The sequence below is a fragment of the Eutrigla gurnardus genome (genome assembly GCF_963514095.1).
Source record: "Eutrigla gurnardus genome assembly, chromosome: 13".
In the NCBI taxonomy this organism is placed as follows: Eukaryota; Metazoa; Chordata; class Actinopteri; order Perciformes; family Triglidae; genus Eutrigla; species Eutrigla gurnardus.
In genome coordinates this window covers 26903775-26922865 of record NC_139936.1, presented here as the reverse complement: position 1 = coordinate 26922865, position 19091 = coordinate 26903775, and the positions used below count along the sequence as shown (strand labels likewise).

The 19091-nt window shown below is 39.0% G+C and overlaps 1 protein-coding gene across 1 annotated transcript; it reads left to right on the top strand.

Moving 5' to 3' along the window:
* Window positions 1-5058: 5058 nt before the first annotated feature.
* On the top strand, window positions 5059-7485 carry LOC311023685 (uncharacterized protein; the record flags this gene model as incomplete). The annotated part of the gene is made up of 2 exons (XM_084025677.1): window positions 5059-5125; window positions 6779-7485. The coding sequence occupies 2 exons, from the start codon at window positions 5059-5061 to the stop codon at window positions 7483-7485; spliced, it is 774 nt and encodes a 257-aa protein (XP_083881803.1).
* Window positions 7486-19091: the final 11606 nt, after the last annotated feature.

Sequence of the window (19091 nt, the reverse complement as noted above, 5' to 3'; positions counted from 1 at the left end):
CTCAGTAATATCTAATGACGCTCTCCCCGTTGCCATGGTGAAACGTAGTATCGGAGCTCCATTGATGATGGCTTTGTAGAGTCGGCAGGCACGCGCGTAACTCAGTTTACATACTCACACTGCATGAAAAGTCGGATTTTCGTCCCTGTAAACGCCCGAAAATCTCCCTAATTTTCGGGAGTTGACGACAATTTACAGGCTGCGAACGCCGCGTTCGTCTGTACTGAAAATTGTCGGAAACGAACCACAGCGAAGGCTCTAATTAGCATATGAATAGCAGCGAAACCGCGCCTGGCCAGAGATGGCTTGAATATCCTCACTCAGGATTGGATGAAACCACTAGTTTTAAACAAGTATAATCGCTCGTGATTGGTTGGCAGATCTGGTCATTATAAATGTAAACCCCACCCCCGTTGGCAGATGTGTTACTATTGGTCACACTGGGTCTTTTAAACAAGAATAATCACTAGTGATTGGTTAGCAGATCTATCACTATATATATATACATATATATATATATACACATATATATATATATATATATATATATATATATATATATATATATATATATATATACACACATATATTTATTTATATATTTATAAATATAAATATGAATGAATTTATTGAGGAAAGGAAAAATTGCAAGGAGGAAGTATTCAAAGAAAGAGCTTTATTGACAACACAACACACAACTGTACAAATTTGCCCACACAACAAACAAATGAACTGGCGACATTCTGTCTGAATTTGGTCAATTTTACAGCCGCCTGCGGTGCGTGGCCCTGTACTTGGGAGTCTTCTCTAATCGCGACTGTAGAGTCGCACAGAGCTCGGTGAGCTCCTGGCTACGAGAGGATGGAGGTCGCACAATCCATCCAGACACCCCGCCAACGACGCCGTCCTCCTCATCAGACATCATGTCTGTGGTGGCGCACTTCCAACGGTCCACCTCATCGCCAGCAAGCACACTCCGTCTCGCTTCCAGCAGCTGTAAAACAATCAATAAAGACAATCAGTACTGCGCGATGCACTGCGCATGGACACAACACATCTATTAATGCACCTGAAAAATAGGTTTAGGTAGGTTTGGTCACATTGACCAAAAATGGATCTAATAAATCTAATAAGTCTTACCCTCTTTCTCCTGGAACGACTCCGAGCTGACCTCTTCACAGCTTCCGCCTGCGATGCGAGATCAGGCTGTGTGTGTCTGAAGCTCCTGCGTACCGTTTCATAGTATGTCTTACAGGCAGCTGGAAAACAATTCAATGAGTGGTATGAATAAGAAAACTTAAGTCACAGTAAAATTAAAACAAGGAAGAAGAAAACAGTAAAAGTTACTTACACACAATGGCGTCACTATCAGCGTCATAGAAATCCGGACTTGCGGACAAAGCTCCGAGCAAGTAAGAGGTCACAGCTTCGTTATGAGGCGAGGTTCGTCTGTGAAAACAAAATGAACAGTTAAGATCGGTATCTACTGTTAACGCATCTATTTCCTTATACAGCAGAATGAAAGCATATTCTTTAAATCTTACCCTTGCTCCGGTTCGTAGCGCCTACAATTCGTCTACGAGTTATTATATATAATAATATTATATATATAAGAATTATAACATTTAAACCACATTTTCTTAAGTGAAGCCTCTCAGAGCAGCATCCCTCCTGCCGGTGAACGTGAACGTCTCCTCATCGTTCCCCCCACTGAATGAGGCGCCCGGTGTCTGCATCCGTCCCTTTAACGGACAACGGTTTACGGCGTTATTAATCACCGTTAGTAAATATATAACCACGGTTTAACATAAGCACTATATTATTAGTTAAGGTCGGTAAAAACGGCACATTTTCCGCTTCGCTTGCGCTCGCTAACCTCTATGGTAAATTACCGTCAGTAGGCTAGCCGGCTGGCAGGACCTTCGATTCGTAACGTTAACGTACAATGCCAACAACAATAAAGTAACGTTCATTATCAATGCGATTTAAAAGTCAGCTGGAAACATAAAAGTCATGTTACAGTATACTTACATGTGTACGCGGTTTGTGTCGGGCTCCTCGCCAGAATCACCGCAGTCGTCCGCCATTATCCAAAACTTGTGAAGTCAGACGAGCCGCAATGCATTTTGGGAAGTTGAGTAGATTTAGCAAGGTCCGCTGTACTCAGAAATTCTTGCCAATGCAGTATACATCCGAGCATTTCTCGCGTGCACAAATTCACATACTATTGTATGTGAACGCACTACGTACTCAAATTTACGTCACAATTAAGTACGAGTAGGACGTTAGTATGGCATTTCGAACACAGCCGAGATCTATGATCTAAGAACCCATCCTTGACCCTCTAGCAGAACTATAGTTGTTAATGTTGTGTCAAAAGGTACTGCATTTAAACATGTTATTGCGCAAGTTTCCTGGCTTCATCCCCATCCGGACAGACATTTTTATGGAAAGCCAATAGAAGTTTGGAGCTTGCAGGGAACAGACACGTCATACCCAGCATCATTTCTGCCTGTTGAGCGCATTGCTGGGAGATGTGTGGTTAACACATCCACTGTGCATTTAAGCAAGACCAAAGAAAGGGTCACTGTAGTCATGCCACTATGCACAGTGGTTGAGCTCTAGGAGACTGTGATGTTGTTTGCATGAATGTACATTTTACCTTTGTGGCAAAGCCTGATTAAAAGTAATTGTTGAAGCAAATTGTTTTGTGTATCTTTGAATGAAGATGAAATGAAGTTATATCTTTGAATGAAGATGAAATTAGTTAGAGAAGTTAACACCTTTCAGAAAAATGTCACCTGGGGGAAAACTAAATTAAACTGAAAACATTTTAAGAGGTTAATTCTTAAGTATTCTATATTCTGCACACATCTTGTAGCAAACCATCCTGAACCAAATATGGGAAGTTGTGTTTGATAAAGGAGGGAACCGTTCGCTTAAAATGTTTTCAGTTAAATTAAATCATATATTTTTGAAGAAATCATGTGGAATCTATATTGTTTGTATTTAATGATAATGGTAATAGTAATGATAATATGACTCAAGAAACACCCTTAAAATAACAATGCAAATAAGATATTCATTTCCAAGTATATTGCTCCAGTTTTACTTATACTGTACTACTATCTGTCAGTGTACCGCTGAGCATTAAAACATAAATGTCACGGTCACAGTGATGCTTAATTTATTGAGAAAACACACAAAGTCCAAACTATTGGACGGTGCACGGTGGTGTAGTGGGTAGCACTCTCTCTTCACAGCGAGAGGATCCCGGGTTCGATTCCCGGGTAGGCCCTGGGTTCCTTCTGTGTAGTGATGGTGAGATGAAGCCTCATGAAACATCAGAGCCTCTCAGCCAGATGAACCACCAAAGTGGTTCCACCCCAAACATGCGGTCAAATATGTATGCTAGGGACACCTGTTGGTGAATGAAATTATGAAGAAAGTAAAAGAGTTTCCAGTCAACCTGACATGAGATGTTTGCTATATGTGCAGATCCAACATCAAATCATTTGAGAATTAAAGTCATCTTGGTGATACATGTGTGAGTGTGCATTTAATAAATAGTTCTGAACTCAAGATAGAAAATAACTCATTTGGTAAACCACAGATTTGGATTTGAACCTACATCACTTTGATAATGTGTCTCAGTCCTTAGCCACTACACCACCTGAAACATGAGATAGTAGTAATACTTATAATGATATATAATGATAATCATTTGTAATATAAGTAATGGATCCATGGGGGTGGGTTATTGCAACTCTATCCTAGATTCAAACTTGCAACACCTTGACAACAAGTCCGACTTCTTAACCACTACACCACTGCCTCTTTGTAGTACAAACAGCAGTAGTAATAATTATAATAATGATTTATAATAATAATGATAAAGTGATATATTAGTCAAAGTGGTAGACCTACACTGCAATTCCACCTTGGGTTTGAACCTACAATGCTTTGATAATGTGCCCATTTTTATAATAATGATGTATAAGAATATATAAGAATAATGAATAAGAATATTGATAAACCCACGAGTTAATATTCGTCTATGAGGCATTTTTATAGTCGTAATGTCCCACCAAGTGTAAACCTGTATTGCGAAACAGTAGCCCGAAACGAAGCCTCGCTCGTCATACGCTACGTCATTCTGCCGAGGCATGTAGTTAGGCCTATCGTTTACTCATCCTGTCCCTACTTTACATACATACAAACACTTGAATAGTTTATATATTTTAACCTTTTCTTACATATTCTAGTTTCAAATCTGTAGTGTTTACTTATGTCTTATGCTATTGTATTGTGTATGTTATTATGCACCAATCACCACATTATGTTCCTTTTAATGAGTAATTAAGCCTGTCTGTTTCTGATCAGCAGAATGTGCTTACAACGCTGTAAAATGACCCCTGTGAGTGTTTTATGATTTAATGTAATTAAAGTAATTTTTCTGCTGTCGCCAGTCACGTTCAGCAGATTAAAACTATTTTTATACAGTTGAGTTCTATTTTACGTACAAAACACGTACAAAACACATGAAGAACTTTTAAAACATGTTGCATAATGTTTTATATATAAAATCTGAATCATCTAAAGCTATCAGATTATTTATTTGTTTGTTTGCTCAAAGGAATTTTAAAGATGCAGAACTATTGAAAATATTAATGACCAAAATACCTTAAAAGCCTCATCTGTGTCTGTGAGAAATACGAGGATGATATTTATTAATCAATTATACGCCAACTATTTTGATAATCAATGAGTGAGCATTTTCTTCAGAACAAAAGTCAAAATCCTCTGATTCTTTTTAAATGTGAACACATCCCGCTTGCTTTCCTCATCCTTGGCAGTAGGCTAAGCTGAATATCTTTGAGTTGCAGACAAAGACATTTGAGGACGTCGACAATTTTCTGACATTTTTTTAAACCAAACTAGAAATCGATTGATCCTGTAAACAATGGACAGATTAATGGACAATGAAAATAATCATTAGTTGCAGCTCGAGTCTAAATGTTGGTCATATTCTTTCACCTCTTTGCTTCAAATGTGTAGATGAAGATGCAGATGTGGCTTTCCATGGAGATACACAGAGAGGAAGAAGATGTATCAAGCTTTGGATGTAAGTGAATCTAATGTATTCATTAGAGGCTGAATGCAGAAGGAAGTGGAAGACGCTGACACTTGAGAGTGGCATCGGGCTCTTTAACTACAGGCCGTGGAGATACTCGGCCATTTTGTCCTTTTTAAACCCGTTTATTGATGCCAGCCCTCTCATCTCCACGTGTCTGAAATGGGCTGCAGCACAACCACTGAACCACGGAGCGACGACGACGACGATACCTACAGTTGGTACACTTCCAGAATAATTCACCCCCGACCTGATTTACAGTCCCAGTAAAATGAAGGTTGGAGCATCTTTATCTTCTGTTTTCTGGGGGTTTCCCAGTGAAACTGAATATTCAAGCAGTAACAAGAGGGATTTAAATCCAATCATAAGTCAAATCCTTTGCATTTGATTGGACTGCTAAAAAGTGGGTGGGCACAAAATGGAACAATATACAGTGCAACAGAGGACTTTTCCTTTCTGCCATGGTCCCACCAAACGTGAAGCAAATTTGGGCCCTGCTATCATTTGGGTTTACTTGTTTCAGATGCACCAGGGGGTTTGGGGTCTACATGGAAAATCCATGTCCACATATACGCCAACAACAAGGCTCTGTGTATTTTACCAAGCTGTAGCAATACACACGTCGGATGGTTAGCCACAGCTGGATGAACCCAAAATAAACCAATTAGCTGTGATTTGATTACAGTAAACGGATTGAAAAGGATGTTGAAAAAAACAACACAATGATGGTGATTTGTAAAAAATCTGAACTCATGCTTTGTTCGGTCTGTCTGCAAAACAACTTTTAAAATGCTTGTTTTCTGAATGGAGTCTTTTCGCTCTTGGAACTGACTTTGTATCCAATCAATGCATTATTGTTAAATGTTTCAGTTTGATTGGTGGACGGATGTCATTACATAAGTGGTTGGTACTAGTTTTCTAGCACTTCATATATTGTTTTACAGGAATTAAAATTTGAATTTATTTGAATTTAAGAATGATATCTTTTGTACTCTCTTCTTTTTGCATGCATTGGTAAATAGGTGGGCTGCACAGTGGTGTAGTGGGTAGCACTCTCGCCTCAATTCCCGGGTCGGCCCAGGCTCCTTCTGTGTGGAGTTTGCATGTTCTCCCCGTGTGAGCGTGGGTTCTCTCTGGGTTCTCCGGCTTCCTCCCACAGTCCAAAGACATGCAAGATGGGGATAGGTTAATTGGTGACTCTAAATTGCCCATAGTTGTCAATGTGTGTGTGAATGGTTGTCTGTCTCTACATGTCGGCCCTGCGATAGACTGGTGTCCTGTCCAGGGTGTACCTTGCCTTCGCCCAATGACAGCTGGGATCGGCTCCAGCCCCCCCGTGACTCTAAATACAGGATAAGCGGTAGAAAATGGATGGATGGATGGATGGTAAATAGGTGCACAATAGGGCAGGGGATGGGACTGAAAAGGGTTTTACGAGGCATTCTTTATTTGATCTCGACTGAAAGGCTGCAGGGACAGTGTGATCCTTGCAAGAGGTTCTCAAAGTCAAAAGTAGGTGTTTCATTGGGGCTGCAACTATTGATTATTTATAGTGAAATTCTATTATAGAATATCAGTGTGTGATTTTGCTGATGACAGCTGTGGGATGACAACCAAATGTGATTATTTTCTGTCTCTTTGCAGACATCTCTGTGGTCGATGCTACGACAACAACATCATCCTCAGAGTTTGGTCACAGGAAACGTCCGTCGTCCGCCAACAGAGACACCATCGGATATAAAGAAGCAAAGATGGAGGCGACATCAGAAACCGCCACTCGAGATGACTGTGTCCAAATACAACAGCATGATAACATGAAGGAACTCTTTGAGGTGAAGATGCAGTCGGTTACGTCTCTAGCTGCGTCCTTAGCCTCTTCACACTCTTCCTCGCAGCCCTCAGATCAGCTGATGCCTCCTGCACAGTCCTCGCTGGCGGCCCTGCAGCCTGATCTCCAACACCTCCAGACACAGCGCGGCCTGCTGCCGTCCTGCACCGCCTCCAGGCTGAGCCACTTGAAGACGGAAGAGCAGGAAGCTGAGGTGGCAGGGCTGCTGGACCAAACGGACGACGACGATGAGGAGGAGGAGGAGCGCAGCGCTGTGTCTACCAGGCCCACCCACGCCAAGAGGAAGAGCTGCGACAGCCTACTGGAGGAGTACCTGAGGAGGATGGAGGCCAGGGACGCTCAGAGAGACCGGGACCTGGACCAGAGGGACGATGTCACCTTGTTTTTACTGAGCTTGGCTCCGGCCATGAGGAGACTTCCTGTAGAAAAACAGTCGTGGGTCAGAACCAAGATGCAGCAGTTTCTACACGAGGCAAAGTTTGGCTCTACGAATCTTCAGTGATCCCAACAATATTTTAAATTTTTATAAATACTCTATCCATCAGATATTTGTGAACTTGTGACAAATCTTTAATTGACCTACAGGGTTCTTTTTTTCCTCCTTTTTTATGATACTTTACCTTCTTCTTTCCCACGTTTTTGTGCTGATTTTTAATAATAAAAAAAACCCCTCTTGGGACTAATTTATATTTTGATATATGCATTATTAATCAAAGAGGAGACAGAAACATGATTGTTGTAAAGATTAAAAGATGAAATATATACATATGAGAGATTGTCAGATCTTTGTTTGGGGAAGTTGAATGGCAGAATTATGTTTAAATGCTTCATATTGACTCACTCCTCACCGATACCATGGCCTGCTACAACATCTCTCTCTCCCTTTGTTGAGAACAAATTATATGTTTCTTGGATGAGGCGCCACCAAGCCATAAACACCACATCTGTACTCTTCACAGTCAATATATACAAGAATAAAACGTCCAAGCAGAACTTTGAGTAGTCATGTTTTTTCCTTTATATTGAGGCCGGATTGTCAACTAGACCTCCAGGTTCACTATCCGCGACTTGTTCTGTGCACCACTGAAGCGACACTCATTTTAGTGTACATTTTGCTGACGTGCATATTTCTAAATTAAGCCGGAGCACTTACTGAAGGTCATGCATACACTGGTAAATCATTCGGACTAAACAAGTCTGGCTACTGTTAATTTTCTGAAAGCTTATAAGATCAATTATTGGAAATGTAGCCTGTAGCTGCTGTCAGTGTTCATCCTTTGTTTAAAGCTATTTAAGTGGTAATTCATTACCAATCATGTTATATCATTTAAAAAATTGTTTTACTTTATGAAGCACTTGGTCGTTCGAGGTGGCAGTGTAGATGAAAACCGATTCAAAAACAAAGCAGGAAAAAGATAACATTTTAAAAATTTACATAAAATAGTTGTTTTAATTTTCACATTGCAAACGGCATAGTGGATATTTCTACATGAGGTTGTCAAATCAAGTGAAATAACTGGGGAGAGTCATCAGCCAGGACCTCAAGTGGAAGCAGAACATCAACTGCATCACCAAGAAGGCACAGCAGAGGCTGTACATCCTGTGGCTGCTGAAGAAGGTCAACCTGTCAAAGGCAATGATGGTACACTTCTACACCTCCGACAATGATGGTACACTTCTACACCTCCGACATGCGTCCATCCTCACCTCCTCCATCACCATCTGGTACGCTGCTGCTACTCATATCAAATTGTAAATATTATTATGTCACAGTGTATAGCCGATATGGCTGCATATAGCTTTTTCATTTATGGTAATTAAAAAAAAAGTATCTTCTTGACTGCAGTACTTTCCTTTATTGTTTATTCATTGTGAATATCGTGCACACATTCATTGGATGTGTGGCAATAAACTCCTTTCTGATTCTGATTCTCTAGGCCGGATTTATAACGTGTATGATATTTTTTTTTTATTACAGTATTTTCTGATTTATGGAGTGATATAAAGATGACTCCAGCCCTGTGTGAACCTAAACAAAACAAGATCTGTGAACCTGGTTTCCTGTCCTGGGAATGGATGCTAATTAGCACACAGTGGCTCATTGTGTCTGAATGGAGCAGCATAGCTTCCTATAACCGAGGGCGTCGATCGCTCGATTCATCAGCTGTGGCGAGTCGGTGACGCCGTTGCCTAGCAACGCGCTGCTGCTTGTGTTCGGCGGGGCTCACGTGACATCAAAGCAGTGACGTGACGCGTGCTTTGATGCTTATATATATCCTGACACAACTGTAGTTTAGAGCAAGAAAGAGAAGAGAGGAAGGGAGCAGCGGAGCACGGGCAATCCAGCGATACAGGAAAAGACGCAAGACTTCAATATCGACCACGTTGACAAGGAAAAGATAGGTCAGGTTCACATATTCTGTTCAGTTACCATTGTAACTGACATAAAGTGTAAGTTTACTCTCTTTCTTTTACGGAAAACTCAAATTATCCTTCTTCTAACCTAACTGTTAACAAGCACAGAGTTTTAACGAAACCTGCAGACTTCCAACTACAGAGGCAGAATAATCTCCCCTAGATGTCACTTTGCAACATATTGCTACCCCTATTGTTTATTTGAGCCACACTAATAGGAACAGACCTCACAGCTATAGAGGCAGAATAATCTTCTAAGGCAGGGCTATTCAATTAGTTTTAAATTAGGTTTTGTGCTATATCATCTCTCCTGTTTTTCTATCTGTCCACTGCTAATAAAAGGCGTCTAGCAACAGACGGGACGCTGCGCTGCTGTTTGTGTTCGGCGGGGCTCAAGTGACATCAAAGCAGTGACATCGTGACGTCACGCGTCACGTTACTGCTTTGATGCTTTGATGCTTATATATATCCTGACATAAGAGTAGTTTAGAGCAAGATAGAGAAGAGAGGAAGGAAGCAGTGGAGCATGGGCAATCCAGCGATGCAGGAAAAGATGTTAGGCTTCAATATCGACCATGTTGACAAGGAAAGGACAGGTCAGGTTCACATGTTCTCTTCAGTTACCATTGTAACTGACATAAAGTGTAAGTTCACTCTCTTTCTTGTACGGAAAACTCAAATGATCCTTCTTCTAACGGTTAAGCAGGCAGAATAATCTTCTAAGGCAGGACTACAGAGACTCCAAAATCACTACACACACCAAGGGTCTCCTACTTGTCATAATACAACAGCTGTTTTGATAAAATGTGCCTTTTTATAATTTTGGTGATTTTTTTTATGGTATTAAAGTGATGGATCGGAGTAAAATGCACCCTAGGTAATTTCCACCAAGACATCCAGCCAAATACCCCCTCGGAAGCATTTTTAGCGATGGTCAGCATTGGTCAAGATAGGGCGATCAGCCCAATGGCTTAGTAATAGCGCAATGGTGCATAGTGTATATCTCGTAAATTTCCCCACTAATAATGCATGGAATGTTACTAAACTTCTGCAGTAGTACACATAGCGTCTGTACTCACAAAACCAGGCATTTCAAAGTTTGTAAGTACATCAGGAGTTTATTTAAATGAACACTTCCCTGATAGCTTCTACTGCTAAAGCTTCTGCTGTTGCGTGGACGGCACTTCCGTGTTTACCCAGCTTTTTCTTCTTCTTCGTTGGTGTTCAATGGCAGTCGGCGTTTACCCAGTTGTTTCCGTGTCACGAGTTTCACGCCAGAGTATGAAAAAGTTTCACTGAATTTTTATAAATGCTTGTATTATCATGTCAACACTTGTCGACCTGATAATAGAAGCATTTATAAAAAAAAATTAAGCGATACTTTTTCATGCTCTCGCGTGAAAGTCGTCAACAACAATGAAGAAGAAGAAGAAGAAGAAGCTGGGTAAACACGGAAGTGCCATTTACGCAACAGCGGTAGCTTTAGCAGTGGAAGCTATCAGGCTAGTGTTCTTTTATATGAACTCCTGATGTACTTACAAACTTTAAAATGCCTGCTTTTGTGAGAGCAGACCCTATGTGTACTACTGCAGAAGTTTGGTAACATTCCATGCAATAATAGTGGGGAAATTAACAAGATATATACTATGCACAATCGCGCTATTACTAAGCCATTTGGCTGATCGCCTTATCTTGACCAATGCTGACCATCGCTAAAAATGCTTCTGAGGGGGTGTTTGGCTGGATGTCATGGTGGAAATTACCTAGGGTGCATTTTACTCCGAACCATCACTTTAATCATTAATACCTTGCTATATTAAACAATAGCTCCACTGTTATACAGTGCAGAGACTCCAAAATCACTACATACACCAAGGGTCTCCTCATTGTCATACTACAACAGCTGTTTTGATAAAATGTGCCTTTTTATAATTTTGGTGATTATTTTAATGGTATTAATCATTAATACTTTACTATATTAATCAATAGCTCCACTGTCATAAAGTAACGAGTCTCCAAAATCATTACACACACCAAGGGTCTCCTCCTTGTCATACTACAACAGCTGTTTTGATAAAATGTGCCTTTTTATAATTTTGGTGATTTTTTAATGGTATTAATCATTAATATGTTGCTATATTAATCAATAGCTCCACTGTTATACAGTGCAGAGACTCCGAAATCACTACACACACCAAGGGTCTCCTCATTGTCAAACTACAACAGCTGTTTTGATAAAATGTGCCTTTTTATAATTTTGGCGATTTTTTCATGGTATTAAAGTGATGGTTCGGAGTAAAATGCACCCCAGGTAATTTCCACCAAGACATCCAGCCAAATACCCCCTCGGAAGCATTTTTAGCGATAGTCAGCATTTGTCAAGATAGGGAGATCAGCTAAATGGCTTAGTAATAGCGCGATGATGCATAGTGTATATCTCGTAAATTTCCCCACTAATAATGCATGGAATGTTACCAAACTTCTGCAGTAGACATAGGTCCGTACTCACAAAACGAGGCATTTTAAAGTTTGTAAGTACATCAGGAGTTTATTTAAATGAACATTTCCCTGATAGCTTCTACTGCTAAAGCTTCTGCTGTTGCGTGGACGGCACTTCCGTGTTTACCCAGCTTTTTCTTCTTCTTTCGTTGGTGTTCAATGGCAGTCAGCGATTACCCAGCTGTTTCCGTGACACGAGTTTCACGCCAGAGTATGAAAAAGTTTCGCTGATTTTTTATAAATGCTTCTCTTATCATGTCAACACTTGTCAACCTGATAATAGAAGCATTTATGAGAAAAAATTAAGCGAATTTTTTTCATGCTCTCGGGTGAAACTCGTCAACACCAACGAAGAAGAAGAAGAAGCTGGGTAAATACGGAAGTGCCGTCTACGCAACAGCGGTAGCTTTAGCAGTAGAAGCTATCAGGCCAGTGTTCTTTTGAATAAACTCCTGATGTACTTACAAACTTTAAAATGCCTGGTTTTGTGAGTACAGACCCTATGTGTACTACTGCAGAAGTTTGGTAACATTCCATGCATTATTAGTGGGGAAATTTACAAGATATATACTATGCACAATTGCGCTTTTACTAAGCCATTCGGCTGATCGCCTTATCTCGACCAATGCTGACCATCGCTAAAAATGCTCCCGAGGGGGTGTTTGGCTGGATGTCATGGTGGAAATTACCTAGGGTGCATTTGACTCTGAACCATCACTTTAATCATTAATACCTTATTATATCAATCAATAGCTCCACTGTTATACAATGCAGAGACTCCAAAATCACGACATACACCAAGGGTCTCCTCATTGTCATACTACAACAGCTGTTTTGATAAAATGTGCCTTTTTATAATATTGGTGATTTTTTAATGGTATTAATCATTAATATGTTGCTATATTAATCAATAGCTCCACTGTTATACAGTGCAGAGACTCCAAAATCACGACATATACCAAGGGTGTCCTCATTGTCATACTACAACAGCTGTTTTGATCAAATGTGCCTTTTTTATAATTTTGGTGATTTTTTAATGGTATTAATCATTAATACCTTACTATATTAATCAATAGCTCCACTGTTATACAGTAACGAGACTCCAAAATCATGACACACACCAAGGGTCTCCTCCTTGTCATATTACAACAGCTGTTTTGATAAAATGTGCCTTCTTATAATTTTGGTGAATTTTTTTATCATTAATATCTTGCTATATTTAGCTCCACTGTTATACAGTGCAGAGATTCCAAAATCACGACATACACCAAGGTTCTCCTCATTGTCATACTACAACAGCTGTTTTGATCAAATGTGCCTTTTTATAATTTTGGTGATTATTTTAATGGTATTAATCATTAATACTTTACTATATTAATCAATAGCTCCACTGTCATAAAGTAACGAGTCTCCAAAATCATTACACACACCAAGGGTCTCCTCCTTGTCATACTACAACAGCTGTTTTGATAAAATGTGCCTTTTTATAATTTTGGTGATTATTTTGATGGTATTTATCATTAATACCTTACTATATAAATCAATAGCTCTACTGTTATACAGTAACGAGACTCCAAAATCACGACATACACCAAGGGTGGCCTCCTTATCAAACTACAACAGCTGTTTTGATAAAATGTGCCTTTTTATTATTTTGGTGATTTTTTCATGGTATTAAAGTGATGGTTCGGAGTAAAATGCACCCCAGGTAATTTCCTTCAAGACATCCAGCCAAATACCCCCTCGGAAGCATTTTTAGCGATAGTCAGCATTTGTCAAGATAGGGAGATCAGCTGAATGGCTTAGTAATAGCGCGATGATGCATAGTGTATATCTCGTAAATTTCCCCACTAATAATGCATGGAATGTTACCAAACTTCTGCAGTAGACATAGGTCCGTACTCACAAAACGAGGCATTTTAAAGTTTGTAAGTACATCAGGAGTTTATTTAAATGAACATTTGCCTGATAGCTTCTACTGCTAAAGCTTCTGCTGTTGCGTGGACAGCACTTCCGTGTTTACCCAGCTTTTTCTTCTTCTTTCGTTGGTGTTCAATGGCAGTCGGCGATTACCCAGCTGTTTCCGTGACACGAGTTTCACGCCAGAGTATGAAAAAGTTTTGCTGATTTTTTATAAATGCTTCTCTTATCATGTCAACACTTGTCGACCTGATAATAGAAGCATTTATAAAAAAAAATTAAGCGAAACTTTTTCATGCTCTCGGGTGAAACTCGTCAACACCAACGAAGAAGAAGAAGAAGCTGGGTAAATACGGAAGTGCCGTCTACGCAACAGCGGTAGCTTTAGCAGTAGAAGCTATCAGGCCAGTGTTCTTTTGAATAAACTCCTGATGTACTTACAAACTTTAAAATGCCTAGTTTTGTGAGTACAGACCCTATGTGTACTACTGCAGAAGTTTGGTAACATTCCATGCATTATTAGTGGGGAAATTTACAAGATATATACTATGCACAATTGCGCTTTTACTAAGCCATTCGGCTGATCGCCTTATCTGGACCAATGCTGACCATCGCTAAAAATGCTCCCGAGGGGGTGTTTGGCTGGATGTCATGGTGGAAATTACCTAGGGTGCATTTGACTCTGAACCATCACTTTAATCATTAATACCTTATTATATCAATCAATAGCTCCACTGTTATACAATGCAGAGACTCCAAAGTCACGACATACACCAAGGGTCTCCTCATTGTCATACTACAACAGCTGTTTTGATAAAATGTGCCTTTTTATAATATTGGTGATTTTTTAATGGTATTAATCATTAATATGTTGCTATATTAATCAAAAGCTCCACTGTTATACAGTGCAGAGACTCCAAAATCACGACATATACCAAGGGTGTCCTCATTGTCATACTACAACAGCTGTTTTGATCAAATGTGCCTTTTTTATAATTTTGGTGATTTTTTAATGGTATTAATCATTAATACCTTACTATATTAATCAATAGCTCCACTGTTATACAGTAACGAGACTCCAAAATCATGACACACACCAAGGGTCTCCTCCTTGTCATATTACAACAGCTGTTTTGATAAAATGTGCCTTCTTATAATTTTGGTGAATTTTTTTATCATTAATATCTTGCTATATTTAGCTCCACTGTTATACAGTGCAGAGATTCCAAAATCACGACATACACCAAGGTTCTCCTCATTGTCATACTACAACAGCTGTTTTGATCAAATGTGCCTTTTTATTAATTGGTGAATTTCTAATCATTAATACTTTGCTATATTAATCAATAGCTCCACTGTTATACAGTGCATAGACTCCAATATCACGACATACACCAAGGTTCTCCTCATTGTCATACTACAACAGCTGTTTTGATCAAATGTGCGTTTTTATTATTTTGGTGAATTTCTAATCATTAATACTTTGCTATATTAATCAATAGCTCCACTGTTATACAGTGCATAGACTCCAATATCACGACATACACCAAGGTTCTCCTCATTGTCATACTACAACAGCTGTTTTGATCAAATGTGCGTTTTTATTATTTTGGTGAATTTCTAATCATTAATACTTTGCTATATTAATCAATAGCTCCACTGTTATACAGTGCAGAGATTCCAAAATCATTACACACACCAAGGGTCTCCTCATTGTCATATTACAACAGCTGTTTTGATAAAATGTGCCTTTTTATAAATTTGGTGATTGATTTTTTAATGGTATTAATCATTAATACTTTACTATATTAATCAATAGCTCCACTGTTATACAGTGCATAGACTCCAATATCACGACATACACCAAGGTTCTCCTCATTGTCATACTACAACAGCTGTTTTGATCAAATGTGCCTTTTTATTATTTTGGTGAATTTCTAATCATTAATACTTTGCTATATTAATCAATAGCTCCACTGTTATACAGTGCAGATATTCCAAAATCATTACCCACACCAAGGGTCTCCTCATTGTCATATTACAACAGCTGTTTTGATAAAATGTGCCTTTTTATAATTTTGGTGATTAATTTTTTAATGGTTTTAATCATTAATACTTTGCTATATTAATCAATAGCTCCACTGTTATACAGTGCATAGACTCCAATATCACGACATACACCAAGGGTCTCCTCATTGTCATATTACAACAGCTGTTTTGATAAAATGTGCCTTTTTATAATTTTGGTGATTGATTTTTTAATGGTTTTAATCATTAATACTTTGCTATATTAATCAATAGCTCCACTGTTATACAGTAACGAGACTCCAAAATCATTACACACACCAAGGGTCTCGTCCTTGTCATACTACAACAGCTGTTTTGATCAAATGTGCCTTTTTATAATTTTGGTGAATTTTTTTATCATTAATATCTAGCTATATTTATCATTAGCTCCACTGTTTTACAGTGCCGACACTCCAAAATCATTACACACACCAAGCGTCTCCTCCTTGTCATACTACAACAGCTGTTTTGACAAAATGTGCCTTTTTATAATTTTGGTGATTTTTTTTATGATATTAAAGTGATGGATCGGAGTAAAATGCACCCTAGGTAATTTCCACCAAGACATCCAGCCAAATACCCCCTCGGAAGCATTTTTAGTGATGGTCAGCATTGGTCAAGATAGGGCGATCAGCCGAATGGCTTAGTAATAGCGCCATGGTGCATAGTTTATATCTCGTAAATGTCCCCACTAATAATGCATGGAATGTTACTAAACTTCTGCAGTAGTACACATAGGGTCCGTACTGACAAAATGAGGCATTTTAAAGTTTGTAAGTACATCAGGAGTTTATTTAAATGAACATTTGCCTGATAGCTTCTACTGCTAAAGCTTCTGCTGTTGCGTGGACGGCACTTCCGTGTTTACCCAGCTTTTTCTTCTTCTTCGTTGGTGTTCAATAACAGTCGGCGTTTACCCAGCTGTTTCGGTGACACGAGTTTCACGCCAGAGTATGAAAAAGTTTCGCTGAATTTTTATAAATGCTTGTATTATCATGTCAACACTTGTCGAACTGATAATAGAAGCATTTATAAAAAAAATTAAGCGAAACGTCTTCATGCTCTCGCGTGAAACTCGTCAACAACAATGAAGAAGAAGAAGAAGAAAAAGCTGGGTAAATACGGAAGTGCCGTCTACGCAACAGCGGTAGCTTTAGCAGTAGAAGCTATCAGGCTAGTGTTCTTTTGAATAAACTGCTGATGTACTTACAAACTTTAAAATGCCTGGTTTTGTGAGTACAGACCGTATGTGTACTACTGCAGAAGTTTGGTAACATTCCATGCATTATTAGTGGGGAAATTTACAAGATATATACTATGCACAATCGCGCTATTACTAAGCCATTCGTCTGATCGCCTTATCTTGACCAATGCTGACCATCGCTAAAAATGCTTCCGAGGGAGTGTTTGGCTGGATGTCATGGTGGAAATGACCTAGTGTGCATTTTACTCCGAAGCATCACTTTAATCATTAATACCTTGCTATATTAATCAATAGCTCCACTGTTATTCAGTGCAGAGACTCCAAAATCACTACATACACCAAGGGTCTCCTCATTGTCTTACTACAACAGCTGTTTTGATAAAAATGTAACTTAATTATAATTTGGAGAATTCTTTAATGGTATCAATCATTAATATGTTGCTATATTAATCAATAGCTCCACTGTTATACAGTACAGCGACTCCAAAATCAAAATGAATGATTTAATGGTATTAATCATTAATATCTTGCTATATTAATCAATTGCTCCACTGTTATACAGTACAGAGACTCCAAAATCACTACACACACCAAGGGTCTCCTCCTTGTCATACTACAACAGCTGTTTTGATCAAATGTGCTTTTTTATAATTTTGGTGAATTTTTAATCATTAATATCTTGCTATATTTATCAATAGCTCCACTGTTATATAGTACAGAGACTCCAAAATCACTACACACACCAAGGGTCTCCTCATGGTCATACTTCAACAGCTGTTCTGTGCAATGCAGACTGCACAAACCATAAAGCATGACACCAGAGACAGGCTATGTTGCAGGAAACTATTTAATTTAACAGAAAGAGTGAGACAAATAAGATTAGTGTCAGACAAGAAACTTAAATGCAAGATCAGAAGAGCTTGGTCAGATCAAGCAACAATCAAAACTGTCAGTGGAAGTAAAAACGTAGAACTGCAGAACAATTAGAATAAATTAGATGTAGACTAACACAAAAACAACAGAAACTATAGTTAAGCCTCTCAACTAGGTATAAAACTGAGGAATACACAGTCTTAGTGGCTCACTCCTCGGGTCCACACAGCTTCTTTGTACAGGGGTGTTGTTATTGTTGTCATGGTAAACACACACACACCTGTTCCAGACCTAAACATTACAATCTCTGTAAGAGCTAACCAGACCCACCTTCAGTCTCTTCAGTTCGAGGTGTTACATAAGTCACAATACCATGCAGTATCTTCATTGGGTATTGCATCTGCGGTCATCCCCAGACAATCTATAACTCTTACCAGAGGTTGTAATGTTTAGGTCTGGACCAGGTATCCTTGAAGAGGAAGATTCCCATATGTTGCTAAATTGTTATTGTTAAATTTCGGTCCAAATGTTTCCTTTTATTAACTCACCTGTGATTTCATGCTCTTCTGATCTTGCATTTAAGTTTCTTGTCTGACACTAATCTTATTTGTCTCACTCTTTCTGTTAAATTAAATAGTTTCCTGCTACATATACTAGCCTGTCTCTGGTGTCATGCTTTATGGTTTGTGCAGTCTGTATTGCACAGAACAGCTGTTGTAGTATGACCATGAGGAGACCCTTGGTGTGTGTAGTGATTTTGGAGTCTCTGTACTGTATAACAGTGGAGCTATTGATTAATATAGCAAGATATTAATGATTAATACCATTAAAAAAATCACCAAAATTATAAAAAGGCACATTTGATAAAAACAGCTGTTGTAGTATGACAAGGAGGAGGCCCTTGGTGTGTGTAGTGATTTTGGAGACTCTGTACTTGCTTCCGGCTTTGCTACAGTGCAGACGCTTTTCCTCTTTGCTCTCACCCCTGCCTGCGATTTTCTGCTATTTTTTGCTATCTGCTTCTCCTCAATAAGAAACAAAGAGCAGCAGCTCCTGGATATTTACAAAACCAGTGGGATTATATTTTCTTTGAGATAAAACGGGCATTTTTCAATATTTTTACGACTTCC